Here is a 22056-nt window from a genome sequence, read left to right as displayed (position 1 = left end):
GATCAGGCTGCACTGTAACCAACACATCTCTTTGCAGCAACAATCTAACGTTTCAATAATGTTTTGCTGGTGGCATTGCCCTGAGCAAAGGAAGAACGATGAGCGTGTGGTGAATTTACTTGTTTGAATGTGAGTGTGCACCTTTGTGCTGTTGTATGCATGTGAATGTGAGTGTGCACAACTATTGATCTCTCCTGCATGTGGGCAGAGATGTTGCCTGCGCTTTGCAGGCAACCACTACTTGCGCTTCCTGCCCTTTTCCGGTCCCCATTTATAGAAAATCAATCCATTTAGCAACTCTATCTTTTTCCTTGAGCGCCCTCAGCAAATCTATCCTCTGACTTCGCACCTCTCCGGCTGCTTCTCAGCTTTCATTCCCCCAGCGCTTCCAATGAGACACAGTTCGGTTTTCAATTGATTCAATTAAACTGTCGTTGGAATGGATATTTATTTTGTCATCAACATAACAAGATGACCTTTGCTAAGATGTAGCTGCCTTTCTGATTCATTTCCATCATTCTCTCTCGCTCCAGCCTTACTCTTGGCTCCTTCGTATGTATAGAACAAGCACTTTTCAGCTGCAGAGAGTGGGGGTGGAAGAGCGGTGGTGTGGTACAGCAGCTGAATTATGGAGGAGGGTAGATTGTAAAACATTAAGCACGGTTTCTTCTGTGCTTGCTAAATGAGTCCCTTGAGGTGAATGTGAGACAGGAGCTGAGCCAGGGCAAAACTCAGGCACATTTAAGCCAAGTTTGTGCTTTTAGTCCGACTCCTGAGCAACATTTTCATGTAAAATTATGATGATTCCAGTAAATGCTGATATGTTTGCCTATTAATACAATGAGAAACTCGTTTGAAGAGTTGAACAGAACATCAGCAAGTCAGGTGATTATAGACATTTAGTCTCAGACTCAGAAACTGACCTTGTCTGACTGCAATATCTATTAACACTGTTATGATTCATTGTAGTTAACAAAAGGCCAACCTAATCTCATCCTAAACTTCATCGACTTTCATTTTCTCATATAAAAAAATAAAATAAAACTACTGTTCACTTTTACTGTTCCTTTGTACCCCTCACTTCTTACCATTTACTATATTATCTCTATTATCTGCAGCCTCCACTCAGAAGAGCCATTTCTGCTCCTTGTCACACTAAATGAAATTTGTCCAGAACTGCAAAACAAGTTTGAAGCTTAAATAAAAGACAACACAGCTCTTAAACTGTTATATGAATAAAAAATTGTTGACATTTGTTGGTATTACAAGGGTTCCCAACCCTGGTCCTTGTGGAACACCATCCTGCATGTTTTAGTTGTTTCCATCTAAGACACACCTGATATTAACAAATGGGTGCAGGCTTCTGCAGAACAAGAGGAAGTAATTAAATCACTCAATCAGGTGTGTTGGAGTAGAGAAACAACTAAAACATGCAGGATGGTGTTCCTCAAGGAACAGGATTGGGAACCACTGCATTAGGAAAAAGGAAAAAAAAAGTCTTATGAAGATATGTCTATACTAATAAAGTCTATGTATCAAATTATTAATATATGTATCCCACTTTGAAATAATGAGGTATAGACATAAAAATAATTTATTATGCATTTTGTACGACTTGGTGAATATTTTCTATAAATACAGAGACCCTCAGTTATTTTAATTTGTATCATTTGTTTTTGATCAAACATAGGCTTTTTTCTTTAATATTTAATGTTATCAAAGCATTATTTTTGTAGCCTTTTCTAGTGGATTTTAGTGAATGACTATGCTGCAAAACTGGAGGGTGGATTAATTAAGTAGCTAATAAGCTAACATGCTAGTAGCGTAAACTAATTCATCCGTTTTGCTCCTTGTATTATTAGTATCATTATGTCACCAAAATTTTATTCACAGATTTGCATAAACTTTAACGGTAGTACTTCTAATATGAACACTTTCTATTAAAGGTACGAACAAATATATTTATTCGCACGTTATTTTTGATCAAAGCTACAGAGAGCCGCTGTAGAGGAACCAAAGAGCCACGTGGCCCTAGAACCACAATTACAGACTCCGGCTCTGGTCTCTGGAGGGTACTTTGTATTATTTTGCTCAAGTTCAGAGCATCGTGGCACATTCCTGGTAATTACCCAGTGGATTTAGAAAACTTTAGCCCAAGCAGCTCATTTATTTCTCCAATGATGATAAAGCGATCAGTCAGCTGTAGTTTGTAATGAATGAGGAAGACAGGTAGGAAACCGATGCAGTTCATCAATGACTCAGCTCCACATTCCCTGTTTCTCTCTCAGTGTTTGCCATTTTCTTGAACCCATGAGAAATTCTACTCAGGCAACACAGTCAATCAGTCACTGACGCACCATGACAGCATCACTGTGAGGGAGGTTTGTATTTTTTCCATTTTATTTTTGATTTTTTTTGGTAAAGTCATCCTTTGTTTCTTCAACTTCAAAGTCACAATAGAAGGACAGGATGACTTACTCTGTTGTCTGAGCTGGGTATCATGGCGTCTGTCATCCACGAGCCGAACCTCGACCCTGATGCTCGCACTGTGATGGGATTACTGACACCAGTGAGCTTCCCACAGCCTGGAGGTCGAAGAAGCAGAAGTGGAAAACGTGAATATATGCCTCAGTTAGATAAACTGTATACACTGCATTCGGTACAGTTGCTTTTATGATCATCTGCCACTGAAAGGGAAGTAGGAACGATAATGCATTTGCCTGTGAGCGTCTGTTTGTATTGTTAGCAAAATATCTTGTTAGCCACTGGATGGATTTCAATTAAACTAATAATTGTAAATCTACTAATGATTTACTTTTGATTTACTTATGGTGTCAACCCAATTCAAAATTGTTGCCAGAGTAAATCAACCTTGGTCTTCATGCACATATAATAACTCAGCCTGTTTTACAGATACTGAGCTAAAATTTGATGTGGCAGTAGTTGATAGTCATTCACAACATACATCATGCAAGATCTTTTAATATATTGTATTGTCACATTTGATTCAGGTGATTGTGCATAAGTAATTTTCAAGGTTTGACCAAAATAGCTATAACTTCATCATTTATCAACACAAGATGATTTTGGTCTACGTTAAACTCTGGCGTTAAAGGTAGCAGGCGATATAAATTCCTACAAGGAATGTTAAACGTGTAATTTCACGTAACTTTTGGCATCTGTTTGAAATGGTAAAACAGTAAAAACATCTTAATCTACAGCAGAAGCTATGAAGCTATTTCCAAGCTTGTTAGATCGTTTAATATTTATTTATTGACAGATCTTTATTAGAGCAGAGCCTCATAAAAAAATTGACGAGTCACCACCCACATATTTAGACAAGGTAAAGAGAATCTTGCAGTCTTTTTGCTACACTCACATAAAATGAACTGAGAGGCAGGACCTGCGTGTTAATTCCAGTAAAGATATTCTATAAAAGTAGCAAAATCGGGACCGTAAAGTTAATAATTTCTTTGCATTAATTATTTTAAAGAAGCAAATGAGCTAAAGGCATGCAATCTGCTTTTGTTAAGTCATCAGTTAATGTGTGGAATTATAATTTTACGGTATGTTAGATAAGAACACAATCAATTATTTGTGTAGCTTGACTGGCAAATGTTTGAATTCTTAATGCAGATTCTTTGAGCTCTGAGCAGAAATGTATATTTGAAGCATGATGTTTTCAATTTATACACCATAGTTTGCACGTTTGTCTCACCTAGTTTCTGCATGCAGGAGTGGAGTCTGGTCTCCAGCAGCAGGACTCTCTGGCGCAGCTCCTCATAGTCGTAGGCCCCCATCTCCTCCTGGATGGCCATAAGCACCAAAGAAAGGTTCCTCACCTCCTCCCGCAGACGCAGAATCATCTTGGCATCAGCCTTGTACTGTTCTAGCACTGGCAGCAGAGGGAGCAGCTGGTTCACCTTGTCTTTCAGCTCCTGCAACACAGCAGGAGGCAAAAAGGAGCAAAGGGGAAGCAAGGATTAAACCCTCAAGAGCAAAATGAGGACAAAACGTGAGTCAGAAAAAAATGCACACATAAGTAGCTTTGTTGGAATTGTCATATCTTTTGTGCAGCTGAGTGCACATTTGCTCCATCTAGATGTTATTAATCAGAGTTAATGGCTGTGTTGCTGATTTTTTCTAGAACATTATCATTCCATTTTTTTAAATTTCCTCCACCAGCCTCACATTAATTTGTTGTACAAATAAACATTTTTTTTTTTGGTTAATGCACTGCTCCAGTTTCCACCCACTTTCATTCATTAGTTGAAAGCACTGATTTGTTTTCATTTAAAAGCAATTTTATGAATTAAAAAGTCACTTATTAGACTTAGAAGCTGCAGCTTCTCTTGCACTAATCTCTGTTAAGTGTTCCAAGTGGAAGGGTTTCAGCTAAATGGAAAGAAACAGAGAATCCAACACGCTGCTGTGTGTTGGAGCTGTGACTCACTTTGAGTTTAGAAGTAGAAATGAACAATGCGTGCCTAGGTAGGAGTGCAGGGAGCAGCAGGAGAGCCAGGCTGAAGGCATGGAAGGTAGATAGCTCAACAGAGAAATAGGTGTATCAATAAAGTGTAGGCACCACAGGAGGGGCTGTTTCCTCCTTGTTAGGGTTTATCGTAAATCTGGTGATGGAGCAGCTCACAGCCCTGTGGCGCCACATCATAAATCTAATTTTCAATTTTTCAAGCTGCGAAAATTCAGTCTCGTTAATCTCCCATGCTCTGTCATTGGCAACTTTAAGCTGCACACATTCATCAGCTGACCTGCTTTGGTCACTTCCTTTCTTTCTGAACAAAAATATTAAATTTGCATTCACACAAATACAATAAAATAATTTGCAGTCTGCATGTTTTAGCAATTTTAAGCTTTGCAGATGCCCTAACTCATTTCTATAAACAGTCTCATTTTCTTTGTTGGAACATGATCACTAAAAAACCCAAAGCTAATGCAAACGTTCATGCTTGTCCCTGAGCTGAGGCATTAACCCGACAGCGAAGCACATTCAGCATTTATCAGAGCATCTTTTAATCAAACATTTTTATGGCCCATCTAATATCTGTAAGTGTGTGAGAAATGTGCAGAAAGCCCGCGCAGGACAGCCCGCTGACAGGAAAATAAAAAGGCTTGCTGATAATGGCAACTAAGCCTTCACTTGCAGAGAGATAAGGTGAAATAAATGTGAATGCATGTGCCTGTAATCTAAAAGCAGATGCCTGAATGTTAAGTATAGAGCTGTGAGAGGGGCTGAGTGGAAGAGAAGTAGGAAGAGTGAGACAGAAAAAGCAGGTTTTTGGATTTAATTATCAAGAAGAACACATGATTGGCCTACATTAGAGTAGGACCCAATAATTCCACTGAACTGGTATTTTAGTTTGTACACCAGTGTTTATATATACAGCAGTCATCCAGCAGTAAAATAAAATTGTATTATCTGTGAAGAGCAACAAAAGACTGTGTTGCATTTGGCAAAGTTTAGCGAGCAGTCTCCCATCCAGAGTGTCAGTGTTCAGCTGTCGGTTTGTAAACACACTCGAGGGTACAAGAGGAGACAACGAGCCAGTTACCTGAAAGCCCTTTGGATTGAGGTTGCGAGGGTTTTCAGAAGCCACCTTCAGCTTTCCATCGACAACTTTCATTAGACTCTCAGTGTTCCTCACGTACTGTAGATCTCTGTAGGTCCTCAGGTCCAGCACCTCCATTGACTGGCTGATGTTCTGAACCTGCAGAGCAAACACACACGTGCACACACGCACTGGTTTGGTCATAGTTTCTGGTTTACACTACAAGAAGTCACTTCTTCAGAACTCCTTTTTATGGGTGTTCCACACAAAAACTCTGTAACCTGAGTTAAGGATGTTTAGTTACCGTATTTTTCGGCCTATAAGTCGCAGTTATTTGCATAATTTGCATGCGCTGTGACTTCTATGCCAAAGCAACTTATTTATGGATTCCCCCCCCCCCCCCAATATTTATAAACCAATTTTTGGCTGAGATATGACCATTTTCATTCATTCTGACTGAAAATATTGAGCACTAACATTTTCAGCCGCTAGATGGCACTCAAGAAATATGGCATGCCATTGTGTCATATAATAGGTAAATGGTAAATGGACTGTACTTATATAGCGCCTTTCTGTCTTATTTCAAGATACTCAAAGCTCTTTACAACACAATCTATGTCCTCATTTACCCATTCATACAGCACTCTACTAGATCTCTGCAAAGCTAATTGAACAAATCATTCTAATGAAACTAATCAGTGCTTTAGATCACATTTATACACTGATGGGACACACACCAGAGGCTATGAGGGGTTCATTGTCTTGCCCAGGGACACTTCAGCATGTGACTGCTGGTGGATTTGAACCCCCAAATCTCCCATTGGAGGACGACTCAGCCACAGCCGCCCAAGTTAGGTAAAAGTGGCTATTAATGACATAACCAGCTTGCCATATCCTGCCAACTTTGTCTAACTCACCAGGAGCAACCATAAATTAAGCTTCATTTCACTGTGCCGTCCTGGCAAAATGCAGCTAATTTGACTATTGAAGTGGATTTATTAAGTTAAAGTTCAACTGAGAGTTGAACTGAAAATTCAACTTCACCCTTTGTTATAAATTCGAGCAAACAAATAATTGTTTTTAGGTGGTTATCTTGTTAAATTTTGAAAAAATGCACAGCGAGTCCCATCCATGCTCCTACTTCCACGTATCGGCTTTTGAAATGCAACTGATTTGACCGTCAAAGTGCATTTATTAAGGAAAAGTTAGACTGAGACACACCTTTGCTATAATTTTGAGCAAACAAATAGTTGTTTTTAAGTGTTAATAGTTAGATTTTTGTTAAAGTCCTCCCGTGCGCGCTCCCGCCGCCACCATTTGTCAGCCAATCAATTTTTGCTACAACACCGGCACACATTCCCTGGTTGTCAGCGGTGACGCATAATAGATGCCACATATATGGCGAAGCAAACTATTTATGGATTTTTCCACTTTATTAGACATATTTGGACTGATGCAATTTATAGGACAGTGTGACGTGTACGGCAGAAAATACGGTATTTCTCGTCTTGGAAAACAAAAGGCGATTATAATTTCCCCTGTCTCTGTGTGTGCATGCGGGTGTTCATTTGTCTGTACTGTTAGCAAAATATCTCATTACCCGTGGATGGATTTCTCTGGGTTCTAACACATCTTGTGACATCTTTCAATGTTGCATGACAATGGGCATATTAAAACTTCCATGACTTGACCAAAAAGGCTATGAATACTTTTAATTTAATACTCTGGCATGAAAAAGAGTGGGTGAAATGTATATCTTCAAGGAATGCTAGGTTTCTAATTATTGTACTCTGTAGATTTTCCCTTCAGTTAACTCCATCATGTGTTGCTGCTGATCATGAGTAAAAACTTATCTCTTTTTATCTAAAGGACCACAGTTATTTTTTTTTTATTTTATTTTATTTTTTTAGGATTTAGATATGAAGAAACAATATATGTGTCAATCAACAGGTTCAGCTTTGGACATTTATGTACCTATACCAAAGAGCTACCAAAATATTACCAGTAACCCCACAATATTAGAGCTCAATTCACAATACAGAAAACCCTCATACAGAAGCAAACATGCAGTTAAGTAGGCGTTTATTGAATTTTGGTATTCGGGGGGATCAGTTTTGCGTTATGTTTGATTTTTGCTATAAGTTTTAAGCTGGTTTATACTTTGACAGCCCACTGTGTTGGTGTACTGTCTTCACACACCCTCTCATCTTCTGCATGTTGCACAGATCTGGCACTGAAACTATCCAAACACTGACAAATGTTACAGGGCTGTCGTGTACGTGCACATATGTCCAGCTACCCACATGAACAGACGCACGCCCACTCAGACACGCACCACTGAAACTCCAGGCACTCAAGAGATATAGAAGAAAAAAAAAGATGCAACATTCAAAGGTCACAGTTTGGCGTATAGTCTGTTTTGCACCAAATGCTTAGCTTGCCTGACTCCCTGACAACCCACTCAGTTCCTTCATGTCCAGCCCACAGTTTCTACACCCAGATCTTCTCCCACGTGCCTCCTGGGCTCACCAGGAAATATTTGCTCTCATTATAGCAATTAAAACTTTTTGTTTTTATTTTTTATTGAACAGCTTTTAGAATAAAATGTTCCAGAGTATATGAAGCATATGAAGCATATGGGAATCCTCTTCCCTCCAAACTCTTACTGTCGCAGTCTTCCAGTCCTTCAGGTGTGTCTGCTTCATTCTCAGTGTGATGACTCATTCTGCATCTAGCATGTTTGTTTGTTTGTCTGGCCATGGCCACATTTTTCATTTGATCTAATCTCAATTCAGTCAGCCAGATAGGAAGGTCAAAGGGGGATGAGATGTTCAGAAGTCTGCTGCGAGTGTTTTTTTGGTGCGATCCTTCAGGGCTAGCTCTTTATCTGGCGTCACAGAGAGCTTGAATAGAGATTTTGCGTGAGGCTACTTTACATTCTTTGAACAGAGGGTGGTTTTGACATTGTTAATGTACCCTTGGCTCCTTGTGTCAGGGAGAACTTTTGTGCATCTGGTCTCAAACAATTCCCCCCGCTCATGCTTTGGGTTCAAATGAGGATGTCACGGTGAGCATTGCTCTGCTACTTGCAAACACACTCACACACAGTCTTTTAATTTGTGGTCTTCACTTCCTTGCAGATCAAGCGGTGCTGACCCCAGGTGTCCTTATTAAGCCTGTGGACTGTATTAGACAGCAACAAGAAGGGAGTGCATGAAAGGGACTTAGCCAGCTGCATTTAAACCCACACCATATACAATACATTATAAGCTTATACTATTCTGATTTTTGCCAAGACTTTATCTGAAGCCTTTACAGTACAATGTGCAGTACCTTGAGTCACATCTATGAGTACATTTCACTGTTGTCCTCTGATTGAGCTACTTTTCTTGTTGTCTTCACAAATACTTTTACATCTTTATAATGTTCTTCTTTCTTAAAAATAAAATGTAAAAAAAAAAACATATTATGAGGCATATAAATATACCTCGGACACTTAACTTTGATCTAAATTCCAAGATCTCACCAAGCAAATATCTATATTTGCATTTCTCATACAAATATGATAGTCTGAAACTGAAATGAAAGGTGGTGGGTGATGTACATCCTTCAAGGAATAGGTCTTTAATCAAAATATGTTATATCCCCAAGCATATTACAGTAGTAAACCCAAGAAAATGCTGTAGGTTATTGAATCTAACAGTGAATGAAAACTAAAGAAAACAAGACATTCATACAGTAATGCAAGAACAATAGTATGAAGCTATATTGTATGTTATTTCATCCGCATCTAATAATCTAATAATGTGGATTTAGCCAGGTATTCAAAGTAGAAACATTTTCACATGTCTGTGCTCTCTTATGCACAAAAAAATAAAAATAACAATCACAACACTTTAACCAATTGCTTCGAGACAAGCTTGGTTTATCAAATCGGTTTTGTGTCTGTGTCAGGATATTTTTCTGTTGGAATGCGCCTCCTGTGAAGCGTTTGTGAATTGTATTTGTATAAACAAGCACTTGAAACAATATCTGACAGAGATTATCAGGGGAAACGGGCAGATTTCAGTGAGAATGAAAATAATATGTGATATCAGGTGTATCAATGATCCGTTGGGGGCTTCGGCGCCTATTCAGCATCTTAGTTTACCTCCACTTTTTCCCCACAGGACCACATCAATGTCAGTGCCCTCCCCTCTGTTCTACCGCTCTGCTTTCACTTTTCACGCTCACTCTGGCTTTGACTGCTGAACACGAGCAGCTCTGCTTTCATTGAGCTGCACAGATGAAAACCACAACTTTCTGTGGCTCGATGAATCATGTCTGTTCAAGCAGTTTGAAGGTATTAAGCTCAGTTTTTCAGGTTCATATCATTTAATTTTATACAAACACGCAGATGAGGTGTGCTGTCTCCAGCAGCAGTTGGTAGTTAAATCTGTTTGTCTGAATACAAAGTATGACAGACAGGACATTTCTTTTATATTCACTCCTGTGTTGGTCAGTAACACTGATACACTCTTTTTGTTGTCTCTCCGTATAAGAAAACAGTGCAGAAATGGTGATTTTGTGAATCAACACTGTCGTATATTTTATCTTAATTAACAGAAGCCTGTACAGAATTACCCATGGGAGTCTACATGGGAGGTCAATATGTCAACCACAGCCAACTGACTTTATCAAACGCAAAAACTGGCTGTAAATCAGTCAGTTTGTCCAAGTCACAGAGGCAGGGAAATGCTACTGCTTTTGAAAATGTTTTTTATTTTTTATTTTAATTTTTTAATTTTTATTCAGTAAATAAATAAAAGTTATGTTGAGCCCCAACTGCAAATAGCACAAGATGATATTTACATGGTAGAAGTAACTGCAAAGAACAATACTCAGACATGTTCACCTGTATGGGGCACTATAATTAGGGACTTTGCATTTGCTCATCTAACTTCATGTAATTCATGATTAGTAGTAGCAGTCAGGGCCGGCCCAAGGCATAAGCAAACTGAACGGCTGCTTAGGGCCCCGTGGCCACTTTGTTTTTTTGTAATTTTTTTTTATTTTGTCTGTTTTTGCATAATTTAATTTATTTTGTATGCATCTAAGTTATTTTATCTGTTTGTTGTTGATTTTGCACTACAAATTATTTTGAACATTACTGTTGCAATTCTTTGGAACCAAAGATAATAAACCAGATGACACTTTTGCTGTAAAATACATTGCATACTGGTGTTTGTATTTTTTTCTTTTGTTACTTTTAGTACCACTGTAGGAAAATGTGAACACGGCTGTCAGAGTTGCAACGAGTTTATGTTACGTAGGTGAATAATCTGATCATATGACTGTTGATTGCAATAATTCACATTATTAGCAGAAATAGAGGGCCCCAAACCAAATTTCGCTTAGGGCCCCATGGGGCCGGAAATGGTAGCAGTTGTTCATGATCATGTAAGTAAACTTTCCTTTTTGCTGTTTCTGATATCATTAGAGTACAGAGAGATGACAGTGATCTAACAGCTAGTGGTAAATATTCTGGTCTAAACATAAATCCAGGGTAAAGAGTATGAATTTGATTTACTGTACAGAACTCGCATTATGTAGTTAATTTTCTGTACTTTTACTTTTTAAGTAATTATTCCAATATATACTTTTACTTAAGTATATTTTAGTTGAACTGTTTCATTTAGTTACATCTGAAATCCCTTCTGTTAATGAGTAAAACGTTTGAACGTAAAAATATGAAATTAAATCAGGCGGAGAATAAAAAGCAGCCCGCAATGACTGGGTTTGTTCCTCATCAGTCAGCCGGTGTTAGATCCGGTTAGATGTGATATCAAACCACAGACACTGAGCATAACTCCGCCCACTCGGCGGATCGCTTCATCTGCCGGAGTGAATACTCAACAGACATGCGCTGTTGGTCACCTGCTCACTGGCGGGCAGATAAAACCCATAGAGAACAACCAACACCGCGACTGTTCAAGCTGAACTAAATTAATGAAATAAACTTCTGGACCTCCGGACCATGTTGATGATGACCTGCTGTTAGCTGCAGCTTTCATGTACCTGCACAGCTTCACGTGGTGGTGAGTAGAAAACAAACTCTAGGCCCATGAAGTTCATGGTTTAATAAGAGGCTTGTGAAAATCAGTAGCAATTTAACAAGTTCTGTCACAGCTGGCAGAATAAATAATTGTTAATTAGACTAACTAGAACCTGACAAGATCCTAAACAAAGTCTCATCTGAAAACATGTCAGAGGATCAATACCTAATCTATTTAAAACATCGACAGGCCGACACAGTAGATAAGAAACTGTTCTTAATGTCCAGCCTAAAATAAAGGTTAAACTAAAAACATACAGCTTGATTTAAAAAAAAAAAAAAAAAAAAAAAACACTAATAATAATAATGAGAAATTATAAGTATTTTCTGTATATGATAACACTAATTGCAGGCTGGCTACATCATCTGTTACTCTGCGTTTTATTAACAGTCATATGGAATCTGCAGCTGTATTAAAGTGATGGTCCAGTTGTTCTGAAGGGGATGAAAGATCAGATTAAATTATGGTTCTTATGGTAATGTTTTCTAAAATATTAATATTAACATATATAACGGGGAGTGTGGTGAAGAGGCGAAGAAGCGAGACCAGGCAGGATGGAGGGGATGGAGAAATATTTCAGGTGTGATTTGTGACAAAAGGGTGGCAGCAAATGTCAAAAGAGAAATATCTGGAAGTTGCAGAGCTGAAGATGATGAGGTTCTTAGGAGTGACAAGGATGAGTAAGATTAGGAATGAGATCATCAGAGGTACAACACAGGTGGAAGGAGTGGGAGATAAAAGTTAAAGAGGCCAGACTGAGATGGTTTGGACATGTCCAGAGGAGGGACAGTGGGTATATTGGAAGAAAAATGTTAAAAATGCAGCTATCAGGAAAAAGACAAAGAGGAGATAAATGGATGCAGTTAGAAGACATGGAGGTAGTTGGAGTGAGGACCGAGTGAGAAGGAGGAGGATGACACATTGTGGAGACATGAAAATGGAAAAGCCTAAAGAAGAAGATAATTAAGGCTTTGGAAAAAAAGTTTCTGTGACCCATGGACCTCATTAAGACCTTATGTTTTCTTCTCATCAAATTTCAAATATGTTGTACACAAGGTTGAAGGAGTTCTGGGGATGAGATTAGCCAGGGTCGACATGCATAAAGTGTCTTAGACCCTGGTAATTACTGCTCGCAATTCTAGTTTCATTTTTTTCCACTGCTCCATTCCATCACAGCGAGAAAACATGATGGATTCAGCAATGGTTTTATGCTGGATGCCCTTCCAAGTGCAACCTGGAGTGGAACCTGAAGCATTCATGACACCTTCAAGGCATACGGCTTTAGGAACAAGTTTAAACTTGGACTGTACAATGTACGTGCATTGAATGTAATAAAATGTGGACGATGGATTTATATTAATTAAAATATAAATATAAGTACCAGAGGATACATTTCATGGTTTAGATTTGCGAGACACTCGTCCAAACAATTTCTTATTCTTTCCTTCGGAGAAACTCTCAAAAGCAAATTTCTTTTTCAAATGATGTCACGTTTGATGAGTGATGGGGTTGTTCAGTTCGGCAGCCTGCGCGTGCCAGACGGTGCCAGACACGAGTGCAGAGTGGCGGTTTTTGTTTGCGTGTTGTGTGTGGGTAACAGTTGGGTCTCGGAGTGAGTGTGTTATTGACAGCTGTCACCTTTTCCATGAGCTGGCGGAGCTGCCTGCTGCGTGGGTCGCGGTTACACATGTTCTGGGCTGGTGCGACCACGGTACAGATACACTTCCCATCTGCGTCTTGTGCCGAGCTGTAGATCTGCCAGCCTTCCTCTGGGCTGGGGTAAAGAGCCTGCAGAAACGCACAGACAAAAGAGAAACCAAGAAAAAACAAGTTTATATTTTAATTGTGTTTAAAAATGCACAAAGATGAGACAATATGTTTTATTCTCAAGCCTAAGTAATCTTTAAAACTGGAAAATGTTCCAATAAATGCATTCACTTCTTGAAAGGGTAGAGGAAAATGTTAGAAAAGTTCCATATTTTATGTATTCTGTTATATTTAGTTGTGCTCAAGCTGTCACCAAGTAAGCTGACAATTTTTTTTGTCTTTATTAATGTTTTCATTTTAAAGCAAACAACCCAAAAGTCATTTGGAGTCTAATGTTAGTCTTCAATAGAGAGCCGAGAGAAACAAGTGAGCTCAGAGATCGACAGAGGTGGTGTTTAGACACCAGAGGCCAGAGCTGAGGGCAAGAGGAGTAATGCAGAAGATAAGAGAGAAAACAGATACACATTTAGATTAAGATAAGACAAGCATGTGCTGGAAAATACATAAAGGGATAAAAACAACAACAAAAATCAATCCTAGAGGAAGAACCCAATGGAAAATAGCAAAGGATGGAGACAAAAGGAAAATAATCAAACTTTTAAAGAGAATTATCTAAACATGATGCAGAAAAACTGGTTCATGCATTTGGACTATTGTAATGTTTTATTATCTGGGTGTCCAAATACTTCTTTAAAAAGTCTTCAGTTGATCCAAAATGCTGCTGCCAGAGTCTTAACTGGAGTTCGTAGGAGAGATCATATCCCTATAGTTTTAGCTTCTCTCCATTGGCTCCCTGTCAAATCCAGAGTTGAATTCAAAATCTTACTTCTAACCTACAAAGCTCTCAACAACCTAGCTCCATCTTATATTAGAGATCCTATTGTTCCATATTTTCCCAACAGAGCACTTTGCTGTCAGACTGCAGGCTTACTTGCGGTTCCTATAGTTTCCAAAAGCAGAATGGGAGGAAGATCTTTCAGTTATCAGGCTCCTCTCTTGTGGAACCAACTTCCAGTTTCTGTCCGTGAGGCTGACACATTGTCCAGTTTTAAGACCTTCCTTTTTGATAAATCCTATAATTGGGGTTGGCTTGTTATACCGCCAAAGACTTGGACTACTAGAGGAAAATTTGACCTAATTTCCTTAACTTAATTGTTAAAGTTGAATAGTTTTTATTTGATACTATTTCTATCTTAACATGTGATTCTTGACCTGCCATTGTGTATCTGTTCTTTCCACACCCAGCCGGTCGAAACAGATGGCCGCTTGTCCTGAGCCTGGTTTTGCTAAAGGTTTCTTCTTCATGAGGGAGTTTTTCCTTTACGCTCTTGCCTTTGTGCTAGCTCAAGATGAGTCTGCAATGAAGTTAAATTCAAAGCAGTCTGCTCCTCAGATAAATAATGTTAACATATTCTTATGTATGAATGTTTCTGTTCAGTGCCCTGAGATGACTTCTGTTGTGACTTGGCACTATATAAATACACTGAATTGAATGAAATAGAAGGAGGAGGAGGAGGAGGAGGGAGCTGAGCTATGTAAAGACTGAGCATCTAATAAGTTTGGACAGAGAAAGGAAATGGAGCCGTTCAGGATCAATAATGTGGCCCCTTACCAATGAGGGAAAGCTGAGGCTAAAAGGATGGATGTCTCTCTGACTAATCTAATCAAAAGTAGTGCTGCGAGTCAGAGAGCACACTCGCATACTGTACACATCGAAGGTGTTCATTCACACGCCATTCGGGACTCACAACACACAGTCTACATAGAAAGAATGCAATGAGCAAAAGAAAATCTATATTTTTACACAGAAATTAAAGAACTTTCCAAACAAGTGGAAAAAGAACCAATAATAATAATAAAAAAGACTGGTTCTGCTTTGTGCTGCTGTTTTTGCTTTTCTTTAAGCAGCATTCTTCCATCTGTCGTCTCCTTGAGTTGGGGGATCAGATTAACATGGCTTGGGGAACGGTGGTCTTGTGTGATTGGAGTGTAAAACAACCACCCTGCAAGCCAGTGCACTCACTGTCACATCCCGTCACTCCAGCCGATCCCCTGGTACTCCTCCCACTCTCTACCCTTTCTGCTCCTGCTCTCAGCACCTTCCCCTCTTCCTCCTTTAATGTGAAATCTTAAATTTGCCGCACTCTAAATTCAACTGTGGCAAATAGACTGCGGATTTTTAAATTACACTAATGTCCCGCACCAACCGCAGCAACGGCATTGAACATGTAATCCGTTCCTTTTTTATTTCCTTCATTACATTCAACACATACCGTATTCAATGCATATTAAGTAGACTCCTGACATTTTCAAATTAATGCTTCTAGATTTAATTAAACTAAGTAAGGAGTAATATTCTGTTCACACTCCATTACATTGGCGATAATTCAGAGTAACTAAATGTCTTCTTTCCATGTAAATGACTCTAAAACTTTTGATGCACAGAATTTATGCTGAATTTTTTAATTTTAGTGCATGCTGGTGAGATATTGCTCAGTCAGAGCATGCATTGACTTCCACAGACGTTTTGCTGTCAGTTCTATCCTTCTTATTTTCTCGTCCTTTGTGATTGTTAAGCAACAGATAATTTTGGGGTAAAAAGACGGTTCACAGTCATCAGAGCAGAGGACAAACAAAACAAATGAAGCAGTTTCTCACAGCAAAATCTCTGATTTTTTTTTCCAACTCTGTCCGTTGGTTCACTCGTTGAAAACGTTTCGGACTTTCTCTAACACAAGTTTGTTCCATCAGATTTGTTCTGTCTGGAAAAGCTGAAAACGGGGTAAAACACCTGCTCCATAAGGACCAAACTGTTGGATATAGCCTTCGAAAGATCTGAGTCAAAGTAGACATTAGTCACTCGCTACTTCGTGGTTTGACTTTTCACGGACTCGCTCTTTTGTGGTTTTGCAAAGTAAGATTGAACACAAAAAATGTGTACACTACACATGATTGTCAACTTTAATAATATTCACGTGATTGGGATATACTAGCAGCACGGTGGCGCAACTGGTAGAGCTGCTGCCTCTCAGCAAGCAGGTCCTTGGTTCAAACCCCGGTCCAGGGGCCTCTCTGGGTGGAGTTTGCATGTTCTCTCCGTGCATGCGTGGGTTTTCTCCGGGTACTCCGGTTTCCTCCCACAGTCCAAAAACATGCATGTTAGGCTGATTGGTAACTCTAAATTGTCCCTAGGTGTGAGTGAGAGAGTGAATGGGTGTTTGTCTCGTTTGTCTCTATGTGGCCCTGTGATGGACTTGCGACCCGTCCAGGGTGTACCCCGCCCCTCGCACAGTGATTGCTGGACATGGGCACCAGCGACCCCCGTGACCCAAAATGGAATAAACGGGTAAAGAAAATGGATGGATGGATGGATGGATGGGATATACTATACAATAAAAAAGTTTATTAAAAAAAATTGTACTTCGGACAGGCGCCACCATTTTGTAGTTTTTTTCTCAATAAGCGTACACTGTATCCCCACTCATAATTACTACATTTCCCAGTAGCCAACTGCCCAACCCAAATGCCCCATTGCTTCCTGCTGAAATACGTAGTGAGAAAGTTTTGATCTGATCAGAAAAGTTTGGTCCTTATAACAGTGACTTCGGTGCCCAGCAGATGCATAGATCTGCATGGAACCCACCAGGAACTGGACCAGAACCGGAGCAAAACCGGACCTCCAGACTTATTGGTGAACCTGAAAGCTGCTAACCCCGTCCGAGCGGGGGACGTGCAGCCGTATGTCCGGCTTCTCTCTGGAATTCGCCACCACCACCCCAAGCCAGAGAGCAGACCAGAACCGGCAGGGTAGGTCTGCCGAAACAGAACCAAGTTGGAGCGGAACCGAGCTGCTGCTGTTCTGCCGAGCTGCTGAGTAAAATTTAGTAGCTACTAGGAATGTGCGATGTATACGGTACATGGTAGAAACGATAGACATTCACCCCATGATAGAGATTTGTATTCTCCTGGCTATCCACAATAATGCTTGTTGATGATGTAATCAGCCGGCGTCAAAGCGGAGAGCAAGCGGAGAGCAGCATGGCTGAGAGCACAGGGGAGGAGCTCGTTAAAAACGCAGGAGCAAAAACGTCTTTCTTTGTATTCCAGCCACGAGTTCTCTTTCAGAAAGGTAATTTAGCATTGGTAGCAACATTGTTTCATGTCAACGGTCTCTGTTAAAGCCAGACTGTGGACGATCTAGTGTTCTTGTCCAACAATCTTTAAACTCTAACGAATGACAGTGAGATTTTGAAATTGAATTTTATTAAATGTTTTCAGTGTTTTATATGTAAAGTGCTGCTCTGTTGCAGTTCATTTTTTAAGTGAGAAGACTGGAAACTGTTAAGCGTTAACAACATATTCTTTTGTTTGAAACATATGGCTAAAACTACATTTGATATATTTGGCATTGTTTTGCACTACAAGAAAGAAGCCAAACACTTGATTTGTTTTTATTTAAAAACTCTCTGGACATAGTAGAATTTTCTTAACTGAGATTATTTTGTGGTATAGCTTTTTTCAAAATAAATGCTGGCAAAATGACACCCTATGCTTTTTTTTTTCATTCTTGTTGCAAGTTTTATACCAAAAACATATGATATTATCGTTACTGCCACCCATCACAATAGATATTGGGATATAAATTTGATGCCATATCGCACATCCCAGTTCCAAATCCAGAACGTAACCCCCGCAATAAATGAGGGTCTACTGCACACCAAAGGAAACCATGCCTGTAGTTGGTCCTAACATTTGGGTTTTGTTGTAACTATAAAGTCAGAAAACCAGTCACATTATTTATTTGTACATCACTGTTTTTATTATGTTTTTTGTTTGTTAGTTTTTTCAAATATGATATATATATATATTTCTATTGAACTCATTTAATATTCATGTTTAATGGTCATATTAAAAATGTTCTGGTATCTGAATTGCAAAGCTGTGGAACTGTAAATTTATCTAGTTTTTTTGTAGCCCTTGAAAATTATGATGTGCAAAACTTAAAGATCTCAGCTACAGCCACACCAAACCATAGATTATTATCTGAAAATCTGAGTTATTGCCAATTTTGTGCTGTCCAAGGATGATTACACATGACTGACTGGATTTGTGTTGTCTCCAAATGTTTATGAGTTGATGTGTATCTAATGATTATCTTCTGTGAGTTTCATTAAAATTTGTACAGAGGTTGATATCTCCATTCAAAACATTCAGTAGTTAATAGCAGAGTTAAAAAAAATATGTCATGTGATCAATTAGCACTCAGAGTATATTTGAATTCTTAACTACGACAACACTTGATTATAGATCAATATCTCTAAACTGTCTGAGATATTGGCATTTTGGTGTTTGATAAGGTTGCTTAACTGTGGCGGCCATCCTGAGTTTATTCAACTCCAAAAAGGGAATTGGTTGTAGATGTAGATCCATCAATTACTTTTTGTTTAATTAAAATGTGTCCAATAGTTCATGGCGTAGTTTGCTAACACGACAGGCAAACAAACACACACATAGACTTGGGCAAAAACATCATCACTGCTTTTCCCTCAGTGACGGGTGATATGTGTGAAGTTTGATCAAAACATCCTGAATAAAGTAGTTTTATAATATTTAGTAGGAAGAAATATGAAAATAACTGCTCTGGGTCACATTATTACCGTATCAGAAGGTATTCTGGGTTGACCCTAGAGGTAACGAAGGGCTAAGAAACGATTCTGAGAGTTTATAACTGTTGCAGTCTTTCGTTTACTAGCTGACATCTGTACTCGCATTAAAGCAAAAACATCATATATACCGTTTGTGCTCACTTACATTCCCTCTTGTTTTGAGTGATTAATAATGCATGTGTTCTGAAGTGAAATGAAAAAAAAAAAATGCTGCTACCATAATGATCAAACCCCAGGAGGTTTTGTTTGTAAATTCCTGCTGTTGTAATGCCTCCCACCGCAGGACTTCATGTCTGCTGGAATCCTGTTCATGTGTGAAATGCAGCGGATTGTGTGGCACAAACTCAACAGCCTCTCGTTACAGATGGTGTCCTGCAGCGTTCACAGGTGGAAGTTAGCCAAACTTAGATCGCAGAAACCACTGAAGTCACTCATTCCGTGGATGTGCAGGTCTTAATAAACCAATCTATGTGGGGGCAGCATGCCTACACACCAGATATTAATTTTACTTTAGAATGAACCCCGTGAATGAATGCAGAAGGATGCATAATTTTTTCATATTGACGTGAACCTCAAAGAGAGTCAGTCACACTGACTTTCCTTTTTGAACATTTCATTACATATGTATTTTGTAAGAAAAAAAAAAAGCAAAATAGGAAAGATCAATATTTTAATAAAGGGAGGCTTGTCATCTCTATTATTTTACTGTTGTCACTTGCCAGTGTATTGAAACAAGACTGAGCTCCTCCGAAGCTGAGGAGGTTTCAAAGCAACACATCGTCTCCTCTCTTCATTAATTTTTCATAAACGCTGGGCTGAAATTAAGAGCTTATTTGAATCTCTTCCAGTTTCATTACCACCCACCTATCCATCCTGCTCTGACTTCCCCATTCTCATTGTAGTGGCTGCTGGAAAGCAGGATGGAGGAGGTAATTCTTAAATGTAAATGTGCTTTGTAGTTTTATGCTTTGCACCTAAATAGATTGTCACACAAATATCAGAAGTGCACAATCTTTCAGAGTCCAAATACATTAGGTTTTGTAGTAATACATAATACTGCCTGGTACTTGCAGGTGATGTACAGAGTACTTATTGGGTAAGATACAGGGTAAGTTCAGTGTATGTACAGAGTACTTACAAGATGCTACCCGGGATTTTCATTTATTATTGAGCACTTGCTCATTTATTTAAATTTGATTAAGATAATGAATGGGTTGTTCACATTCATTTATTTAGTAGTTTCAAACAGTCCACGGCATAAGAAATACTTGAATAATTTTGGAAATCTTCAGTATTTATTGTTACCAAACCTGTGTTCAGAAATGCAGAGTGAACTGACACATGAAGAATGTTTGCAAACCATGTGTTGTTTCATATTTGGCAGATAATCATCTCATCTAAGACACAGAAAGCAGTTTCAGCAGAGAGGATGCGTTCAGTTCTCTGTCCCAGAAATTCTCCCATTAGACGTGAGGGATGACAGAATATCTAAACATCAGATCTGAAGTCATTTCAGTGCTGTGCAAAAGGCCATTAAAGAAGACAGCTGCAATGAAAACAACATGAAACCACGGAGGACAAGAGAAATGAAAAATCAATTTGGCTTGCTCACTGAAATTAAAATGACTCTTAAGGATTTCAGGCTTGCCCTGATTGGGGTTCCCTGCAGGACTTCACATTAGTGGTCTGGGCATATGAACCCCCCCCCCCCCCATCATTAGCTGCTGGCACCACAAGCTTTCATTCTCCTAAGAGAAAGCTGAGTAAAGCACCAGTTACTGATGCACTCGCAGGCGGAAAAGGAGGAGCTGCGATTTTAAAAAGGCTGACAGAGATGAGTCAAATGGCTCTTATTTCTACCAGTTTAATTTAAATGTTGGTTTGTTTGAATGCTGAAGGACAATTTAAAATGAATTCTAGCTGAGCCAGGTTAAGAGGCTACACCAAGTTTCTCTTGTGCCTCCTGAACACTGCAGGAAAAAGCGTTTCACATTTTAAATAAGCTTATTTGTGTAATTTATGGAAAAAAAAAAGTTACTAAAACTGACCCTCGACTTCATGTGATCACCTGACAAGTTATTTTTGACTGAAGCACAGAATTATTGTGTTTTTACAGATTACCAAAGTTCACAGAAATGATCCAATTAGACATTCGAGCCAATGGTGTTACTGTCAACTTGCAATATGGACGTGCTTTAGCATTTCATTAGACCGACCCCGGAGCTGGCTGCTGCAATGCCAGAGTTAAATGAGATCATAAATCTACAAATCCTTACTTTATGAGCATGATGGGAAGTGTATTATAACTTTCATCAGCACACTGCAAAAGGGGCAATGGTATAGCCAGGCACAAGTTCTGAGATATGGCAGAGAACTGACCATGACACTGAATGCATCACATCTGAGAAAATGCAGTGGCACAAAGGATGGACACAGAACAAGAGGACTGAGATGACAGAAGAAAAAAAAACGTGATGGGTTTGAAGAATCATTGAGGGGACAGTTTGAAAGCTGGAAAAACGAGTCACGATATAATCTAACTTATTCTTTAGTTTTTTTAAATCCTTTGATGCCCATTTCTTTATTCATGTTTTGCAGCTTTCATGCCTTTTACTTTGAATAAACATGAGACGCCTTAACTTCTCTCAGTACTCGTTGACAGCGAAGCAAACTCATCTGTCTCTGCTACAAAGAGCTCAGTCACATTCATATAAAGAACAACAATATCAGAGCCCGTCTTTCAGATTCGCTGCTCATTGCTGAATTATTGCTGAAGTGACTTTATACAAATAAACATGCAAATATATGAACTCCCTCTTCAAACAAACAATCAGTCAATCCTCAGCATGAGCCAACTGCCAAGCCTTCAAAATAAAACTCAATGAAGTCCCTTGGTAAAGTCTTTAGTGTCTTCTGCTTCCAAGGAAAACTGATTACTACCGATCCCCCCCCCCCCCCCCC

The 22056-nt window shown here is 39.1% G+C and overlaps 1 protein-coding gene across 2 annotated transcripts in view; it reads right to left on the bottom strand.

The window, feature by feature from the left end:
• The window catches only part of olfm2a (olfactomedin 2a), a 68439-nt gene that overhangs the window by 796 nt on the left and 45587 nt on the right, over window positions 1–22056 (bottom strand). For both annotated transcript variants that reach the window (XM_037688428.1, XM_037688427.1), the window contains exons 2-5: window positions 13301–13450; window positions 5571–5726; window positions 3719–3938; window positions 2479–2585 (exon numbers count right to left, since the gene is read on the bottom strand). In XM_037688428.1, the coding sequence (XP_037544356.1) occupies window positions 2479–2585; window positions 3719–3938; window positions 5571–5726; window positions 13301–13450 (633 nt within the window). The remainder of the gene's footprint in view (window positions 1–2478; window positions 2586–3718; window positions 3939–5570; window positions 5727–13300; window positions 13451–22056) is intronic.

The sequence above is a fragment of the Nematolebias whitei genome, chromosome 15 (genome assembly GCF_014905685.2).
Source record: "Nematolebias whitei isolate Nwh7 chromosome 15, NemWhi1, whole genome shotgun sequence".
Taxonomy (NCBI): Eukaryota; Metazoa; Chordata; class Actinopteri; order Cyprinodontiformes; family Rivulidae; genus Nematolebias; species Nematolebias whitei.
Note: the sequence above shows the minus strand (reverse complement) of the source record. Positions and strands in the feature narration are given on the sequence as shown.